This window comes from Lissotriton helveticus, chromosome 5_1 (genome assembly GCF_964261635.1).
Source record: "Lissotriton helveticus chromosome 5_1, aLisHel1.1, whole genome shotgun sequence".
NCBI lineage: Eukaryota > Metazoa > Chordata > Amphibia > Caudata > Salamandridae > Lissotriton > Lissotriton helveticus.
This window is the reverse complement of record NC_136065.1, coordinates 1,066,686,159-1,066,706,505: the sequence shown is the minus strand read 5'-3', so window position 1 is coordinate 1,066,706,505 and position 20,347 is coordinate 1,066,686,159. Positions and strand designations below refer to the sequence as shown.

Below are 20,347 nucleotides of genomic sequence, written 5' to 3'. Positions count from 1 at the left end.
TGGGAGTGCTCTGTTGCTTGGTGTCAACCAGGCCGAGGCCACCAGACTGCAGAGGGTGCAGAATGCCGCTGCGCGGGCCATTGTGGGCCTCCCGAGACGGTGCTCTGTATCTGCAGTTTTAACCTCCCTTCATTGGCTGCCGGTCAGACAGAGAATTAAATTCAAGGCACTCTGTCTGACATTCAAGATCTTGAAATTTTCGTCACCTCCTGCCTTGATGGGTCTTGTCTCCCCGTATGTTCCCAGGCGGTCTCTCAGGTCGGAATCTCTTCATCTAGTGAGTGTGCCTAGATTCAGACTGAGTAGGATGGGCGGCCGTTCATTTCGAGTCATGGCGGCCGGATTATGGAACTCCCTTCCTGTCCACATCCGTGCCCTTAATAGCCTGACTCTTTTCAGACGCGCGATTAAAACCTATTTGTTCACCTCTGTTGACTGATCGTGTTTCTTTTCAGCGGTGATTTGTTGTGTTGTGGTACTGGATCAGGCGCCAGGATGCCCCTTCGCTGGGGCAGCTGTGCGCTGAATAAAAGTTTAAGAAAAAAAAAAAAAAAAAGATTGGAGCCACTCGGTGGGTGAGGTCTCTGTTATGGACTGTACAATAAAACCTTCTTCAATCATCTACTTGAAGTATTGCAGTTTGATTTAAGTGAAGGACAACACCTCAGCAACAAATGGAAAGACATTTGCCAGAACAGGCCGGTCCAAATTCCTTTCCTCTCTAATGAAAAAGAAAAAAAAAGTAACCCACAAAATGGACCAGCTTGAAAGTATATTTATTTAAAGAAAATAAATTTGTAGCACACATAACCAAACAAATTTATTATAAGAGAGAAAATATAAGCTGCAACCTAATGAAGGTTTTCAAACTGTTTGTGTGTGATACAAAATGCATATATATAGGGTACCCATGAATGTGCAATCCTTACCTTAACAGCGGGCTGATGGCAATAGACCACACTCTATCATCTGTCTGAATCGTATGCAAACACTGTCCTAATCTTCCCGAGGACAGAGACCACACCTAAGCATAAGGGATAAAAAAGAGAAGAGACTCAAAAGGAGGTTTGAGACAATAGACAAGTAGAGTAACATTTACATGTGTTATACTATATTGTTAAAAGGAAATACAGCAGAAAATACCTATTTTGTAATACAATGATGATGTGGCGTGCCTGTGGAGGAAGGTCCACCATATTCAGGCACTGCTCCTATGAGGTGGATGTGCCCACCCCCCTGACATCATGTGAAGATCCACATTGGGACAAAAAAGTAGTTGAGGCAATTTCACCATACCTGAGTGGCATGATGGAATAGTGGTCACCGTAAATGGGTCCCAGAAATGTATTGCCATAGTTGGAAGATCTTTTCCGTAGCCACTTAACAAGTGGCCCTAAGATATAGGAAGTTTGCTTCCAAAACATTTAGGACTTGTGCAGTTCTGCGCAAGACTGACATGTAAACCACAGCGATTTTGCATCAAACTGCATGGAAGAGGAGCTGGCAAGAAAGGTGCTGTACCAACAAGAAACAAGCATTTACAATGCAATGGTTTCGCCTTTGGAAAAGTTTGAGCTATTGGCATTGTAAATGACAAAATTTGTATTTATGTGTTGGTTTTGAAAACAGATAAATAAATGGGCATTGTCATTTACATTGCCATTAGCTTAACCTTGCCCAGGAGGAACGCAGGATTAGGAACTAGAATATCACTGACCCATCCACCAATTAGCACCTTTGATGTCCAAAGCCTCGATTTACTCCTCAGTCCAGAATCAGGGGACCAGCTGCATAATGGAAAAACCTCTCATTGAAACTGCACGTGCAAAGAAAAATAAAACCATTAAATTAACAGAAAGAAAGCAGCGCACACGGACGCCTAAAGTAAGCAAAGGATGTAAGTGACTTTATTCATTTCACTTTGTTGCATTAGCAGCAGCTGCCGCGCTGTCGCTGTAATGTGAACCTCAAAGGAAACGACGTGTATCTAATCACCTCCTGTTCGGCCATGTCAATGAGAGTGGTCGAAACACTGAACGAGCAAGGAATGAAACCACATACATGCCAACATTTTAGAAGAGGAAAAGCGTAGTAAGAAACGCAATAATCGGGAGAATGTATTTTCCTTATTGACTTGTATGGAAGCAGCAGCAATCTGAGGAGGGAGACACCAAAATACAGACGTTTGGCTTCAAAAATCGGTCGTATCCCTCCCGACTCGGGTTTAATAGCATGTTTGCAACCATGATATAAAATGTGTGATCATATATACATCCGCTGCCGAGGGTCCCCAACGCTCGATCAATCGTTCTTCATACACATAATTCTCCATTTGTAAAGCTACGGCATAGTGCGTGCTCAGGGCGTGGTATGTGCGATAAGAAAAAACAGGGGGGGGGGTGCACTGCAGCACACGCCACTATCTGGCACATATGTGTGCTTATACGGGACTTGAGTGTGTTGCAAAATGAAATGCACCTCGACCGCTGCCTAGTATTGCTTAAAATACAACAAAAATGCAGACGCATGCCGCACTCTCCTTGAAACGCAATCAGGACCAGCCCACACGAAGGGCGCTATTCCCAGGCTGCTGGCAGGCAGCGGCACCTTCCCTGGGGAGGGATGAGAGGGGGCGAGGGGAAGGTTTAGCACAATAAGCAATCCACGGAAGGACAGATGGGCCAGCTGCACGGTGTCAGCTATGTGTTTTTTTTCCCTTCATGGGGTTTGTTTTCGTTAAAGCTCTTTCCTGGCCCCACCTCTCCCCTCCCTTTGTCTCACAGAATGAGGCCATGGCAGGGCGGGGTGAATAGGGAGGGGGCCGGGGGAGGAGAGAAATCCGTAGTCACGGTTACAGGAAATCAGGTGATATGGTCAGCGAATCAGAGCCGGCTGACGTCACTGCAGTCAAGCGCGAAGGAAAAACAAATATACATCTTAAGAAACACGAACCATACAAATATCACGAATATGCATGATAAAAAGTACACAGGCCCAGCACTTCATAAGATGTCAATTTTGCACCAGAATGTCGACATTTAATGCAAACACGTCTCTTCCATCTTCCATCTTCCTCTAACGTGTGTGCCCTCTCTCCTATTGGACTAGCTCGAGGAAAGTCTGCCGATTTCCTGCGGCCTTTGTACATTCTGCAATCATTCATTCATCAACATGTTTTCTAAACCGCACCAGCATTTCAACGATGGGTGTCTTCGTAGGCACTAAAGAACAAGCACCTACGAGGACACAGGGGGCGGGAGAGGACACGGGCGGCGGGAGGAGGGCGGGAGAGGACACGAACGGCGGGAGGGGGGCGGGAGAGGACACGGACGGCGGGAGGGGGCGGGAGAGGACACGGACGGCGGGAGGGGGCGGGAGAGGACACGGACGGCGGGAGGGGGCGGGAGAGGACACGGACGGCGGGAAACGTGCACAGGACAGCGAGGGGGGCGGAAAGGCACACGGAGGGGGCGGGAATGGACAGCGCATCTGAATTCACTTTCAGTGAAAGGGGAGGGAACGGGAAAAAACGTAACTCCGCCCTGGGAAAAAATCTCGGGAACGCCCCCGAATATGGTCCGGCCTTGACGGACAGATCCGGCACCCAATGGCTAGCCTCCATTTATGGAGCTAGCCAATGAGAGCCGTGGGACGTTCCCGAACTGCTTAGTGTCGACATAGGATTTCACCTGCGCTGAAAGGCTGCGCAGAGCGCAGCCTTTCGGCAGGCGAAACCCAAAAATGGGGTTATCCGTCAACACTAGTTTTGGTGGCATCCACACTGTATACCATGTGTTTCAGATGGCACAGAAATTCCGCTATGAAGGAGGAAGCCTTTCCCTGCCCTTTAATCGGGCAGCAAAAAGCAGAGGTGGGTGAGGAAAGACTTCCAGTATCTTTTTGCTCAAGTCTTGTTACCTTGCTCCTCATAATTACACAGTATGTGTCTCCAAGGGATCTTAAATGATAATGTGAGGGAACTGCAGTTAGACCTCTTTTCGTAAGGCAAGCACGTTTAACAGAAGTTGAGGCAATTCACGTGGTGCACTAATATCAGAGCATGGATTTATTCTCACCACAAATACAAAGAAGTCTATGGAAAGACACTGGTGCGTTCGCCTGGCTGTGGCTATCCAGAATTCCGCCAATGCTTGAAATTCAGTACAGCATCAAACAAACCCCGCTTTAGCAGCTCATCAGTCTTCTTGTCTGCAGTTGGCTTCTGCAATTACTGAGTGCCTCGATATAACATCTTGTGCAGATAGACAGTGTACGTTCCAGTAGCAGGACTTCAGAGATGGCTGTAATGGTTATCTAATGTCATATGTTGGGAGGGATGGCAGGCTTACAAGTGCCTGCTGGTACTGAGCCGTATATTGTGCCTATTCACCTACAAAGACATTTTCTGAGTATGTCTTCATACTTCTGTATGGCATCCAGGATAGCAGTATCATGCCATGATTCAAACAAGCATTGGTACAGATAAGAGGTATCGCCTATCAGAGCTATTGGCTTGGCAATGTTGCAGCACAGTTGTACAGCAGTGAAATTGCTGTGCAGCATAGCTTAAGTAATAAAATAACACTTTGACATGGCCAGCACTATCTGTGTCATTTTTTTTACTGTAGCCCAAAGTCAACACGAAGAAGGGAAGGAGGCCAAAATGACGGGATGGAGAATGAGAAACAAGAACATGGGTGGGGGATGAATAAATAAACAATAAAAACGCAACGACGCAGCCAGAGCTGGTCACCCTGCTCCCCTGAGGCAACATAGAGGCAGGAAGAGAACACGGAGGAGGAGATGGAACACGGAGGGAGGGTAGCAAGGACGCGGGTGGGGAACACGTGGACAGCGGAGGGTGTACGAGGTGGGCCGGGGGAAAGCAGACGGAGAACCGAGGGACTGAGGAAGAACACGAAGGAGACAGCTGAAAAACACACACTCACATAGTGCTTAGACAAAACCAAAACAGTTGCGCCTGAAAGAATGTGCAGTGGAAGGACGCAAGTAAAGCATCCATGCTCGAGTGTAGGGATGAAATGATTAAATTAATGAATCTCAGCCACTGCTAAACACTAGGGGCTGCTTCAAAGTCCATCGTTATTTTGCTCAGGTTACAAAACCCCATGAGTCTGGATTGTAGCAACTTTTCAAATAATTCAGGGTCAAGGGAATGTTACAAATGGATCACACACCTGTGGAATCAAGTAATGCTTATCTGACAGTGCAACGCTCGTGCCAACTTTGGTTCATATGTAAAGCATTCTATATGAAGTCTTAAAACAAGTGTCAGAGTTTTAATAGGTTTCTCTTTTAATGAAGCTGAAAGTAGGCAACCTTCACAATAAATTCAGCTCCCTTTCCATGTCCCTAGTTTTGGATTGAATAGCTCGTAATTAACGTAACTCCTCCCCATTAGACGTTACAACATGGGAGGATGCATCCCAGAGGCTGCTGAAGCAGACTGAATTATATCTCCAAAAGACGTGAAATTGGCCAAGGGAGCTATATAGATATTGAATATGGATTTTTGCAATGTCCTTTCTCTATTCGTAAATCAGCAGTGACGGAAGGGCGCCGACGGGCTCGCCTGTGGCGCGCCCGCTGCGCGTGTCCACTGCGCGTCGGAGTAAGCATCCGGTTTTATAGAAGGAGCTAGTTGTTAATATCAGCCGATGCCTTAATAAGACTGATCGAATCAGGTTCTTGTGAAAGGCACAATGAAAAATATCAGTAATTAAGTATTCCTGAGGCCTACGTTCAACAAAGGTCCCAAAGGTTTGAAGGGTGGGAAGGTGGTTCCCACCCTTCAAATAATTAACGGGCATCAGAAAGGACAACACGCAAATAATTCCTTGCTCACAGAATCAAACATTTCTAAGGACCTGGATCCTTATTCAAGTCATCTATCAATTGATCAGTCTAAATTTTAACATAGGAGAATCACTAGGCATTAATCCATGGACTGTCACAGGACAGGCTGAGAAGGTATGGCGGAGGTCAATATAAGAACACTGGTATATAACAGTACAGGTAAGGGCAAGGTGTTCATCCTTTTTTAACCATTGTTCGTAAAGATCCTCACAATCCTTATGTTTACTAAAGTAATCCACCTTATGGGGTGAGTTCATGCTCCTTAACTGGTGCCCACTTGCCTGATGAGCATAGGCCTGCTTAGGAAGAAAACATACTGGAAAAGGGGTGAGTACAAGTCCACTCCTTGTGTGCTTGTTTGTTCAGATATCTGTTGGGGTTCTCTGTTAAAAAAAAAAAAACCTTCCCAAAATGTTAAAGGAGCGTATAGTCTCTATTATTTGTTTGCATGTGCTCAATTGGGTTGACTTCACAAAGCAAGTGGTTTTGTTGTTTAGAAGGATTTTAAAATGTGTCACAGCGCCTAAAGTTTGTAGTTTGATCCACCTGAAGGACCAACCACCTAGCAGCTGAAAATGTATAGGGGCTGCCTGTGCCAAAGAAACAGGGCAACCCCTCAGGAGCTTCTCCCCTTTTAACAACATCATAGGCTAAGTGACTGGGGTCAGTCCACAGTCACCTGACCAGGGCTTCTTCTCCCCTCTCACTGAAGCAGGCCTTAAGGTAAGGTCACATGAACCCCATGGTTGGGTTTCCATTGGCCACAAGATACAAGAGTATTAGGGCTAGTCATCTCAGTGGTTAGGGTTTTCATTTGTCCTAGAGCTTAGGGCTCCCATTAGTCCTGGCCGCATGACCAGTAGGGGTTTGCCTGCTACTTAAAGGGGAATTTTAGGAGAGTCTGCTAAAGGATAACAGTCCAAGGGTGCTGACTGTTTCAGCCTGCTAGGGGGTAAATTAAAATACTCTTTTCCAGTCACATAACCAGTAAACGCCTTCAATAAACTAAATCATGTCATTCTAGATTTTTATTCATCCCAATTTGAAACAAACATGTATTCATACTCACACCATTCCTATCTCTCTATCATTTTCCCTACTCTTTCATCCACCACCATACATCCATACTCACTCTTCTCCCCCTCTATTGCAACTAACTGATCTATACGGGCCACACCACTTCCTTTCTCAGCACTTACAACTAACTACTACAATACTACCATCCGCCCTTCCAATTCTACACCACACTACTCCCACCACCTATCCTTACTTACATCATCTCTTATTTCTTCTCCCACCCCACAGCATGCTAATCCAGTCTCTAAAATATCACTCTTCCTCACAACCTTATCTATCCTCATGTGCTGCAACACAAAACTTCCTTCTGAACTCTGCCAATTTCTCCGACCAGTTACCATCCACATTCCCTAAAACAACCCTTCACTCTAATACTCACCTCTTCATAAGCTTTCCCTCCTGAAACAGGTCTCACTAACCCAATATTCTGCACATAACCAGTTGTTCATAATCCTCTTCCTCATTTGATACTTTAATCACTCAGAACACAACAGATCACAAACCAACCCATCCACACTTCACACAGTCTTGTTCCTCATCCAACAGCGTAACTTATTAACACACCAAACCCAAACATTCACACCCATCTACAGCAAAATTTAGAGCACTAAACTAGACACGTAAGTGCCTCCACCACCTCTTATTCACACCCCATCCACTTAACGAATGCAAAAGAAAAACAAACCTGACCCTGCACAGAAACTTTACATCTCCTGCCCTACAACACAACGACTCTCAACTCAATTTTAGCACAACACCTAAACAATCTTACTCAAATACACACTCAAAAAGCCCACAAAAACTCTATTACGTCTTTTTCAGCGAGTCCGAGATTAAGAGGAAAGCCACAACTCTAAAACCATGCCTGCACCTTCTCAGACACATGAGGTACACATTATATTTAAGAATAGTATCCATAAACAGCTACATGGATGACCTTTACAGCAACAACGATAGAAAACTCTCAGTCACTAAACGAAAGTAACTCCACCTAAACTGTGTGCTAATGCATGCCTCTTCAATGAGCAAAAACAAATGTACAATTTTTGATCTACTCTTAGAGACTGTTTGAACAAGGCATTCTATTTATCACAGAAACCTGGTTTGGAAAAGATATTGCTTCAATACTTCATGAAGCTATCCCACATGGATATTAACCCATTAAACACAACCAACAAGAAAAGAAAGGGAAGTGGGCTCAGTACCGTTTTTAAAGGATACAAGAATAGACACCAAGATGGAAGAATTGATGATACATAGAGGGGAATCCCTTCTTACTAGACCTACAGCTTTATTTACTCTACGGATTCCCATCTAACGATGAAGGCTTTACAGATGCTTTTTTGATGCCCTTTCATATTTGTCTACCAAACTCTTCAACATATGAATACTCTGTGACCTAAACATTTGGTTCATGAAAGAAAATATGTATGCATCAGCCCAGAGTAATTTGTTCAGGATTAAACACACAACACGAACAACAGATCAACATCAGACATACCCACATAACAGGTCTTACACTGTATGTCATCTTCTCCAACATAGAACTAATTTGTACTCAACAAATTTCACCAGTCACATGGATAGACAACCACATCCTTCTCACATAAAAGGCCAAACAAAATATCAACTGAATCCTGCCATTACAGAGCAACTTACAGATCAATGGAACAAATCATAACTGTAGAAATTAGAATCTCAGCAACCCACAAACACGCAATTCGAGATAATAAACTCAGGAGAGACCACAGTGGGTTTTTGGTGCAAGTTACATTTGTTGAAGTGCGATACTGGACATTTTCAGTGTACTTTCTTTTTGATTAGTGAATTAAGAAGCAACGGTTTATACAAAATGCACAAAAATGGAGTTAAAAAGAAATGCCTATACAGTAGGCGAAAACAGGCAGATGTTTACCAAACTCAACCAAATTTGATTTCCCCAAAAATATGATTTTTAAATATTTATAAAAACAAAATTCTTTATACAGTATCAGAATGTTAACCTAAAACATCTAACAGATGCTTTTATATTTTCAAATGGAAATACTAAATGACATCAGGCACAATCATTTTCATTCAACGCCGACTTGTTCAATAAACTTTCCCAGTTCATTAAAACAGACATAAAATCACATTAATTTCTTTTGTATTAGAAGATCTTGCAATATGATAGTCTCCTAAACCTCTTAATCCATCACTCCTGCATGTTAAATATTATTTATTAACATGTCATTTCCTGTTGGCAAAATAAAAGATGAATAATAGTGCCCAAGTTGTTCCTAGGTCATGCAGTATCATTCGCTACTGATAAAGATGGCAAAACGTCTTAGTTGGAATATCAAATACTTCCTACTGCTATTAGGACTCAGCGGAGCGTATAATAATAATTCGAAATTGCAGCAAATGCACAATAAGAAAATAAAAAAAATAAAAAAATTGTGATAGGTTGGCCTGGTATATCCACTAATTAAAGTGGACACCCTGCACCAGTCCAGACAACCCTTATGGTGATTTAAGAGGTGTCAGACAACCTTAGAAAGCTATCCAAGTGGTAGCTGTGGAGAGCAGCCTTCAGTCTAAGTCTTGAAGGAGTGTAAAGCAGCTTGTTTTACCAGAATGCAATCTCATTGTATAGATTAAATGAAAAGAGAACCACACATAGGTTTCTAAAAAATATGTATTTATTAGAATCACTATCTAGTATGTTACAGTATCTCCTACAGGGAGAAAGACACAAAGCACACAATACTTCAGCTAAGAAATGACAGTAATTAGCACAAATACACAGTGGGCCCGAGGGAGGGGGGGACCAAACCATATACTAAGAAAGTGGTATAAGAACCACGACTCGAGTCAGGACGATGTCGAGAGGACGTAGAATCGCTGGGACCTCAAGGAACCACCCAAGGTGAGTACCTAGGGACCACACGGAGGACGGGTACCGTGTGGGAACACGACTGCGTGCTCCATACAACTCTAAGTGAGAGTAGCGGTTGGAGTTTTAAAGATTAGGGACCCTTCCCAGTGGACTATGAAGAAACCCTGTGGAAGACAGAAGGTTGGAGAGCCACCCCCGTCGATACCGAATTAACCACGTCACCTAACGCAGGGAAGCCAGGTGCATAGGTGTGAAGTTGTGTCGGAAACGGCAGTCGAACCCAATGTAAGGGCTTCGAAGAAGAGGCACTGCCGGAAGGGAGAAGAATCTCAGTTTGAATCCAAACGTGGATTCTTGTCGAAGAGTACCTGAAAGCAGAGGAGACAGAGTCTGGGTCACTTGTGCGTGACCAGGTCCTCGGTAGATGAATGCCTAACGATGTTGGGTGCTTCAGGATAGCTGACTGAGACCTTGACCCTACAGCTGCGGGGACCAGGCGACGTTGTTAACGACCAGGAGCCCGTTGTGAGCTGTCCCACGAAGGATGTCAGTGTCCGGCGGGAGCACCAATAAGCCTTGGCAACGGCAACCTAAGCAGTAGGTCAAGGAAGTGTACGGTTCGGACCAGCAAGATTCAGGAGACTCACCACATACAGGGGTGTTAGGACAAGTCTGAAGCAACCAGGGGAGAGCATGAAAAGCAAAGTTGACCCTCAAATGGACCCACAGGCCGGAAGCACAGGAGTCGCAAGAGGACCTTGAGCAGCTTCACAAAACAGCAAACCATGGAGCACTCGGTGCAAGGTGGATGAAGACCTTTGTGTAGGAAGTCGCCAGAGGTTGGGGCTACTCGGAGTTCAATGTACTTGTTCAGGAATTGACAACAAGCGCATGCACTTGCAAAAGTACACGGACCACAGGGGTTCGGGTATTGCAGCCCCCACAAGGGATTCTGACCGCAAACTTGGTGAGAAGGCAGCTCAGACCTCGAGGGACGTAGAAACCCACCTCCTGTGTTGCTGAGCCTTTCGGAGTCCGTAGGAGCTTGGGATCAGCAGACCGGTCAGCAATGTTGCGGTGCCTGCGAATGCAGGGGAGTGACTCCTTTACTCCAAGGGAGATTATCTTCAGTTGTCTTTGATGATGCTCCACATGACGAATCTAAGGTCCTACAGCCAGGTAATCCCGTAAGTACCCACAGAAGGGGGTTGGAAAGATTCAGGGGACCCTCCCAGGGGAGGGTCTGGACAGGTTGGAGGTTACTCCCAGGTCCTTTGTCCAGTTTCACACCAGAGCGGGAGCAAACAGCTCCCAGGACTGGTTTGAACTGGACTATGCACAGGGACACCAAATGTACCCCTCATGCAGGCTTTCAGTCGCTGGCAAGCACACCCACCCAGCCCTAATACACTAAATCCTGCCTGGGAGGTGGTTTACACCTCCCTGTGACAGGATGCATATTGTTCTGCATTCCCCTGCTCAAGCTTGGCTCAGCAGCAGGAGGGCAGAAATGTGTCTCTGGTCGGCAGCAACCATTTTGTGCTGTCCGGAGTTAGAAGGGTGGTACCAGGAAGCTTGCTTCTGAGGGGTGGAATCATACCTCCCACACCGGTTACCGGTGTAGAAGTATGATTCCAACATGTTTAACACCAAACACGATAGGTTTTGTTTCAGCCATTTTAGAGTTGGGCATCATGCAGTCACGTAATGTCCCTCTATATGTCGTATATGGCTGCTTCACCGACAACCCGGGAGAATGGACTCCGTAGGCTCCAGGGGCGTTCCTCTCATGCAGTGGCACCCTCTCACTTAGAACTAAGCACCCTGCCCTCAGGATTTTTAAGGTGTGCTATAGGGGTGACTTATAGGTTTTAAGTGCAGTGACCCTTAGATACAGTAAACCTATAGCTTAGTGGTGCATGCACCAACTTACACAAGCTGCAATGGCAGGCCTGTAGTTCCATTTTGCATGGCCTCTCATGGATGGCATAATACAAGGTTCAGTCTAACCTAGGAACTGACAAGGGTACCCCAGTATACAAACTGGACTGTAACTAAGTACTTAACCCCTTCCATGCTCATGACGAGCTCAGCTCATCATGGCATATACCTCTCAGGTGCTCATGACGAGATTTCCACCAGAGTGGAAGGACTCTCTACAAATGTCAATCCAGTTCATTCAAGTTATAATCCTACTTGTGTAACTAAACTTAGATTTGTAATTTACAGGATGCTCTTTAAAAGCCTCACTCAAATTTCAGCATAACAGTCAAATAAGCTGCCTACACAGATTTACAATTCACTTTCACCCACAAAAGGCAGAATAGGGTCAAATGACTCAGTCCTAAAGTTGATTTCAAGACACCTGCCTATAGACATAAAATTAAGCTTAGTAGACAGAACATGATTGGTGGTCCACAGGATATAAATTGGTGCAACTTAGCCAAGGAGACTTCTTACGCCTTGGATCAAAAGACTGACATACCCATAAAAAATGCATAATGCCACTCGAATTAACGGACTTGACTTGTACTCTTTTAGGAGTCGCAGGAAAGGACTAGTGTCAAAAATCATCATGTACTGATAACTTGGGACAATCTTCAATCGGTGCACCCCTAAATGCCATTAATATATCGTTATAGTTTTACAAATGTAAGCACATTTATTTTCTCAAAGTTAACCTTAAGATAAATTATGCATGGCACAGTGATTTTTTTTTAGGCTGGGCTGAAGGCTCCATTTTATTGTTTTACAAATCAAGACATTATCTGTGTAGCATAAAAAACAAGTAAATTCCGTGCCATCGTAGGAAGGTTTGAGAAAACAGCCCTAACAGCACCATCAAGATAAATAAATGCAGATTATAAAGAGAAGAGCTACTACAACACACACCTGTAGCACCCACTCTAGCACAAACCTTTTATTTTGAAGTCTGCTCCTATTCACCCCTCCTGTTATCCAGTTGTTTCCACACAAATGACTTCGCCAACTTGTCTGGGGCACACGGATTCAAATTTTTACCATAAATGTAACATTGGAGATGTGTACAACCATATTAGCAATGCAGGCCAATGAACACATATATGCTCATCTGTACAGACAGTAAGACAGTCACACACATTTATTCACGGTTAGTGAAGACACACACAAAGTGCCTTCATCATTGGATGGTGGACAAACACATACAAGAATATATGCTGTGCCCCAGTCAATGTTGGCACAGGTGTACATATTTTGCACTCTTATTAAAGACAGACATTAGCAATCAGTGCGTCATTGCCATCAATATTACATTAGTTAGAAGTACATCCCAATTACTTACACTTTAATCATCATGAAAACATTACACAACCATACATTAAGTAATTAACACATACACAGACTTGTATTAGATAACCACACATTCTGTGTTCTGGTCAATATATCATATGCACACATTTTCAAGGCCAAAGATTAGTGATCTCAGAAAGGGAGACCATGTCTCGACCCACAGTCAAGTGTTACACTGACTTTTAGTCACAAGCTAAATAAAATGTCAGATCTTATGCCTGGCCCATAAATGTATCCAGAGGAATACTACGTCTGCCTCCTATTGACTAAATGTCAATCTACCCACCAGTGCAAGCTCTGAGATCATCCAACCTTTGATTCCAAGAAACACACCATGATGCTCAACAGAAGGAAATGACACCCATCACATTCGAAAACTTAGCACAGGAATTACATTTTTGGGGAAATTATATAATTCTGATTCAATTCCTAAAACCATATCTATAATCAGAGGTAGAAGAGTTTCAGTATGTGTTGAGAAGAGATCATCGTCAAGAGGCGGTTCAACTAGTTAGTAATACTCCATCTTTCTCTCAACACACCTTCATCTCCCTGAACTCTCAAAAAAAATAACCTTAAACTTAAAACTAGGTCTGTCAAGGATTGTTTTTAGTGTAAGGTGTTGGCTTCCCTTTGCTTTCAAGGAAGATTATAAAATGTGGGTGACAAAGCAAAGAGCTTATCTGGTTTGTATCTCTCCTCTTTTATATCAACCTGTATTTACCACACACACCGATAATGTGGAATTATTTCTAATAATTTCAGAATTGTTTAGTATTTAAGCGCAATATTAAACAACAGGACAGTGTATTTCTCTTATGATTATCCTTTGCTTTAGGCATTCACTATTAGTCATCAGAACCAGCTTCACATAGTGTTATCAAATTAGTGATTTGGAAGTAAAGCAACTTTGCTAAATTGAGACTGCTGTTGGAAGTAACAAAACTAATAGAGTAAATATACATTTACTTTTAACACAATAGTCCCCTCCAAGACTCAATGAAACAACAGCACAAATTCACCTTAGTTGTACGGTCCCTGGAGCCGCTCACAATGACGCCTCCCTGGCAGTCAATGCAATTCACATCCTGATCATGCGCTGTGAACTGTAAACTGATGGTGCTGTGGATCTTATGAAGGGCAATCTTTCCATCTCTGTTGAAGACACCAGAGTCAAGTATCAGCAACCAATGCACCAACAACTACTGCATAAAATAAGAATTATATCATGGCTGTGGGAAGTTGCATGTGTTAACGTGACACTGAAAATTGGCCAGAGCAGCAGGTCAATATATGCACAAACAAAACTGCGGCAATACCTTCTTACAGTATGAATATTGGGACACAGGTACGGCAGTACAAAATGGGCACAACAATGCATCAGATGATGACTACTACACTATTCCAGGATATCTGCAGTACCACCCATTTTTCAATGAACTTCATGTGCTACAGGAGGAGGGTGGGAAAGTAGGCACTATCCTCATACATTGGTACAAGGTATTTTTCTCATACATGGACACATAGTACGCTGCTGATGTGCAGTTCCGTGTCCATTTCTGACAGGTGGGTTAAAACTAAGTCTGACACCCCTATATTCCCTCCATCCCCTCTCAATGAAAACGTAGTCACAGATGTGCTTATATTAACTACCTAGTTGCACAGCATACTCACTCATTGCTTTCCAATCTAGAACTAAGAACATGATATTAGCCACTATCCAGCTTTCCAGGATTGAGTTGGGAGTATGGATCCAAGAACATGGTGCTGTTTAGCTGATAGAAGAGAAAATACAGATAAAACATTGTTGAGCTCCTTTAAGTCAAACTTCCTGACAAGATGATGTCAGTTCAGATGATGAGGCTCAAACTACAGACTGAGGACAAATAAGAAGGCATGGTGCTAAAAAACCTAGGCTTTAAGGGACTTGCATCTGGAATGATAGTCCTCATGTCTGACATCTCCCGTTTCCTGATGGCAGCCTTGAAGATGAGACACTAATCCCCTTCAAAAGCAAAGTTAAACTGTTACCGCACTTGTGAATGAAAAGAAGTCTTGAACTCAGGGAAAACATTCCCACAGGTGAACTTTAAGAACTGTTGCTATGTTAACCCGGGGAGATGTCCTGGGGTCTAGATTAGATAAAGAGAAGTACATAACCCATTTATTGTATTGCTTAAGATACTGAGAAGAAGGAACGGTCATGGTGCAATAGTTTCTGAATGTTTATGGTGTTTTCACCTTCCTCGCATAGAATCCATCATATAATACATTATTAATAAGAAACTTTTTTTTTTGCATGGAGGCTCACATCAGTTGGCAGACGTAAAACCACAATGGTGGGTTCCATACATTCAGGCTGTGTCTTATTTTCATGGGCTTGTGCATTTCCCTTCATAAGGTGGAAAGCATCACAGTTGCCTTCTTTGCCAATTTTGGTGCAAATCCATCTATGGGGTCCAATGTTACAGACAAATCAAAAAATCCTTCCTTTTCAATGGAAAGTGCACAGGTGTGTTGAATACATGCTTAAGCAGTTGTCAAAGTTACAATGCTATGCTTACCCTCCTCCACTGATGATATGAGAGTTGGCAATAACAAAGCGGCACACGTCTTCTCTATGACCTGAAAACACCGATAAGGGCCGGCGGTGAAAGCCATTACTATCAGCACGTAGCTGGTAAGACCGGATATCTTCGGCCTGAGAAAGGTATAGTACGTCATCATCTAGCTGGATCCAGGGCATCAAACTAAGATAAGATGAAAGAAAATATACAAACCGCTTTAAAAAATGACAAATTGACACCACCAACAATACGACCACAGAGCTTCTCCCTTAATAAAATGCCCTATTTAAATAAATCCCATCACAAAAATCCTCATTTGTTGAACTAAGTTTAACATTTGGTGTGCTCTGCCATTTATGTGCATATCACATGTTCACCAATGTTGAATGAAAAGTGACACATCCATCTTCTGTCCTGTATACCACAACTGTGTTTTGTCTACAAGAAGGTAGGGGGCTGAGCAAATGTCAATCAAAGCAAGAGGCCAGCAGCAGACAAGACAGATTAGCTCAGCAGGGTAAGGCCACTAGAGAACAAGATACACAAGTATAAAAGGGCTGTAAATTTGTTGTAACATTTATCAAGTCAGTTATTCAATATACTTGAAAAGTTCAATACACAAAAAAGTAAACATTTCATAAATATACCGATTGACTAGTTTCTTGGTGCCCTGTCGCTTTCAAAAAGAAGGCCTTTTCTGTGGTGATGGTTCACTTAAATAACTTGGCTTGATCGATATTTTCAAAGCTTTTTATTGCACAATGGCGTGAATTACAGGGACTTTGGACGTATGTTCTATCCGCCCCACAACCACAGGACAGTTTCAAACGGTCAGAAGGCTTGTCATCGCTTAAAAGGGTGTCCCCTGGTGTACACTTGGCAGCTCTGAATCATCCTAACTCTGAAATTTTAGTTCTGCTTAATTTGAAGGCTCAAGATTGCACATTAAAACATCTTGGTCGGTAATTACATATTCAGTCCTTTCCGGACGAATGTAGCACTGTAGCATCTAACAATATCTGCGCAAGCAACAGTACCCACCACTTAATTTACACATCGTGTAGGCTAGTTCATTTTACAGTGTAGTTGCACGTGCGCAGAAATCAACTATGGAACCATGAGGTACCTGCGCTGTAATGCTCAACCTTCTTATATTTAAGAGAAACTCCCCAAAGCGCCCTTTTAACAAACAAATAATTTGGGGACCTTTGTTAAATCAAGCCCTTCTAAATGAAATAAAACATGTGCAAACCTTGAAGTGGTACAGAACAAAGTTATCACTATCTTCTCGACCATTAAATAAAAATACAACGCAGTATTGCCACACCCGGTTGTTGATCCAATGCAGCTAATTCGTTTAGTAGACGTGTGGCAGGGTGGGTGACAGTCAAGTGTAATGTCTCTCAGTACAAAAGCTCCTAAACTGCTAAACTGAGCAGGGAGTCCACAGCGCACGTCTCTGCTCCACCACTAACACCAAATGAAAACAAAAATAACAAGCATTGGCATAGCCAATAGGTCTCGCCTTTGGGACCTTATAAGTGTTTAGTTATCCAGCACAAGTGGCTAAACACTTATAAGGTACCAAAGGCGAAATCTATTGGCTATGCCAATGCTTGTTTTGTCAACTGCATCCCAAACCTTTTTTTGTAGTTCTACTCACAATAAAGGCATATGGCGCTGGAAAACCACTTTTGCAAGCGACAACATTAATAACACAGTTTGAACTACAATTTAAGAGGGGCGACGAGCCACTGAGTGGGTACAGTCAGAAGTGAAGGAAATGAGAAACCTACAGACTACATTTTGAAAAAAAATAATTAAAAAGATGTGCGTTTTTCGTTCCACAAGTATAAAGACTTGCTTATTTGTAAAGCGTTAAAGGCCACCGGAAGGTCACTTCAATGCGCTCCGTGGTGATAAAAAGCAATCGACCAAAAGAGATTAGCTTAAAAGGGTACGATGGAGAAAAGAGCCAGGCATACCGCGGTGGAGTGCTCGCTTCCCCGCATAAGCGAGTATGTCATCAGGCAATGATGATTACAGCAACTCTTTGACACACAAATAGTTCTGCCCCACAATTGTCACCCTTGTAGGAGTGTGATGGTCAGTAGTTGCGTTACTACTATCACTGGCAGCATAGAAAGGGCAATGGGTGGTGCAAGCTGCTGTGGCCTCCTGACGAGAGCCCCGACACATTTTATTTTTTACAACAAAAAAAAGTCAATTTTACAGAATAGGGTTTTAATAGGAAGTGCTCACCTGATGTTTTTGGCACTGCTACTGGACTCGGTACAGCCGTTCAGATGGTTTGTGTGTGTGGGGGGGGGGGGGGGGGGTTCACATGATGCTGGGCGAAAACAGTCGCTCTTGCTTAGCCCCATCACGCCAACTAATCATCGCTCACTAACAGTGGCCTCGTTTTTCCTTGATGGTAAGGGGCACTCAATCGCTGCCGTTATCCAAGCTGCTAAATCCTTGTAAAACATAGGTAGTCAAACAGGCAGCACTACACGCACTAGCAGTGGTAAGGTGGTTCCTCCTCTTCGTTAGTGGTAAAGGCTGGCATGTACTCCCAAAATATTACAGCAGCCTAGAGCCACTAGTGAGACTGCCAATGCTTACTGTGAGCTCTGTGGTTGTGTCTGGTCACTGTAGAGTGGCTGAAACTTCCTCACATTACAGCTGTGGTGCCAGCCAGGGGCATGCATCTTTTCTATTTCGACACTCACCCCAACAACAGGAGGGCAGCGCACCATCGGCAATGGATACATGCGTTCTTCTCCCTCACCACAAGTGTGGCTGAGGTCAGGGCAAGTGCTTGTCCTGTTCTATTACACCAGCATCAAGGATGTGACAGCAATCGGAGGTCCACAACTCTCCTGCTCCCTCACACTTGCACCAGAGGTGTGGTGGCAGTCAGGGGCACAGTGGATCCACACTCGTAGTCCATGTCCACCAGAGTTTGCATGTGCGTGCTCACAGAGTGTTCAAGGAGGTACCAGTCCCCGTCTGCCAATCTCGCAGACTCTGGCGGTAGCTCGGCGCCAGTATATCCCCAGTGTATCTCTTCATTGGGTTCCCCTTTCGCGGTAAGTCCCTTCCTGTGACGTGAGGCTCTGCCGCTTCTTGGCCTCTTTCTGCTGAATGCGTGGGTTTGGATCACCTGCAGCTACCCAAGGCGAGAAGAAATCGCGTTCACGGTCTCAGCAGATTGTCCCATGTCCAGTCTCCCAGTTACTCTCCACCTCTGTGATTGCTGAGGTTTTTCATATCGTAGAAGTGGAACTTTCGCAGGTGACTGTTGTAGGAGTAATCCGAAATGCTGAAAAGGCACTGACTACCATCATGTACAAAGTCGGTGACATGACGGCAGCTCCGATGGACGTGAGGCAGTGGGTGGATACTGACGAGTCCAGCAATGAGAATTTTTTTCTTCCTCCAGGAAGTTATGTGAAAGTTACTGGCCATTTAAGATCGTTTCAGAATGTGAAGAGCCTGGTTGCGTTTAAAATCGGATGAGTTCCGAAAGTGGAAGTGGGTGTGCCCACTGAATGTAAGCAAGGCACGTCATGACGCTCGGTAAACAAGTGGGAGGGGTGGGGGGAGTGCAGCCTAGAGCACACACACCGTTTCCCTTGCGGGAGCAAGCAGGGGCACCATCTGTTTGCAAGTTAATTACAAACAGATGTCGCCAAAGCTCGCTCCCCAAGGTAATCGCCAAACATGCACGCGTTGCCATTGAAAGCAATGCAATGCGTGCACATTTTTGGCCTAAAATGCTAATCGATTCCAGGAGGTCTCATCCTATGCAACGCATGCGCGCTGCGTAGGCGAGACCTAAAAACCAATTGACCGCATGCCCAAGCACCTCAGTGTAGACATGAAAGTGAACAAAATTAAGAGTCAGTGCACTGTGAAATAGGACAATAAGGTATAAACAAAGGCAAAGTATTGCATACTAAAAGAATTGTCACCCTAACATCGCAAAAAAGAAATCAGGCCATTCTGCAGCAGTATTTCCCTTTATGGTTCAAATCTAATTATTGAAAAGAAGTTTTAGAACCTACACTTACCAACAGCCCCAGACTGGTGTGGATGGAAGATGTGGTATGGAAGGCCAGACGGGAGCGAAGGAAGTTCAGGCTGTGTGGGTAATTCAGGGAGGAGGGAGAGAAACGAGATTCTATGTCAGGACTGGAGGAGAGGAATATGCCTTCTTTCTCCGCTTTATTCTCACAGCAGCGTAGAAACAAATAGACTACGTTTCCCATGGAACTTCGGGAAAAGGTAGTAAAGAAAAGAACATGGCAACAACCAATCAGGAAGGAGCACCAATGTCCAATCAGGGGCTAGAGAGCCCAACACAGTCCTCTGTCAGTGTCCCATTTTCCTCTTTCTTCGCTGCTCCCCAGCTAGAGATAAGTGCTCCTCAGTTTTTCTGTGCAGTACTGTGATTGTTTAGTGATTTCATGCTCTCGGACGCCGCTATATTAACGTTATGTTAATTGTTCCACACATTTAGCGTTATTGTTGCCTGTGGTGCTTGCCTTTCAGGCGTGTTGGTTGGGCTTCGCCCGCTGTCTATTGTCGGTCGTTAGTGCTAAATTGCGGCTTT

General features: G+C 44.0%; 1 protein-coding gene across 1 annotated transcript in view; it reads right to left on the bottom strand.

The window, feature by feature from the left end:
* The window catches only part of FBXW4 (F-box and WD repeat domain containing 4), a 729,974-nt gene that overhangs the window by 542,729 nt on the left and 166,898 nt on the right, over positions 1-20,347 (bottom strand). The window contains exons 3-5 of the mRNA XM_078643617.1: positions 15,727-15,912; positions 14,185-14,317; positions 930-1,024 (exon numbers count right to left, since the gene is read on the bottom strand). Of these exons, the coding sequence (XP_078499743.1) occupies positions 930-1,024; positions 14,185-14,317; positions 15,727-15,912 (414 nt within the window). The remainder of the gene's footprint in view (positions 1-929; positions 1,025-14,184; positions 14,318-15,726; positions 15,913-20,347) is intronic.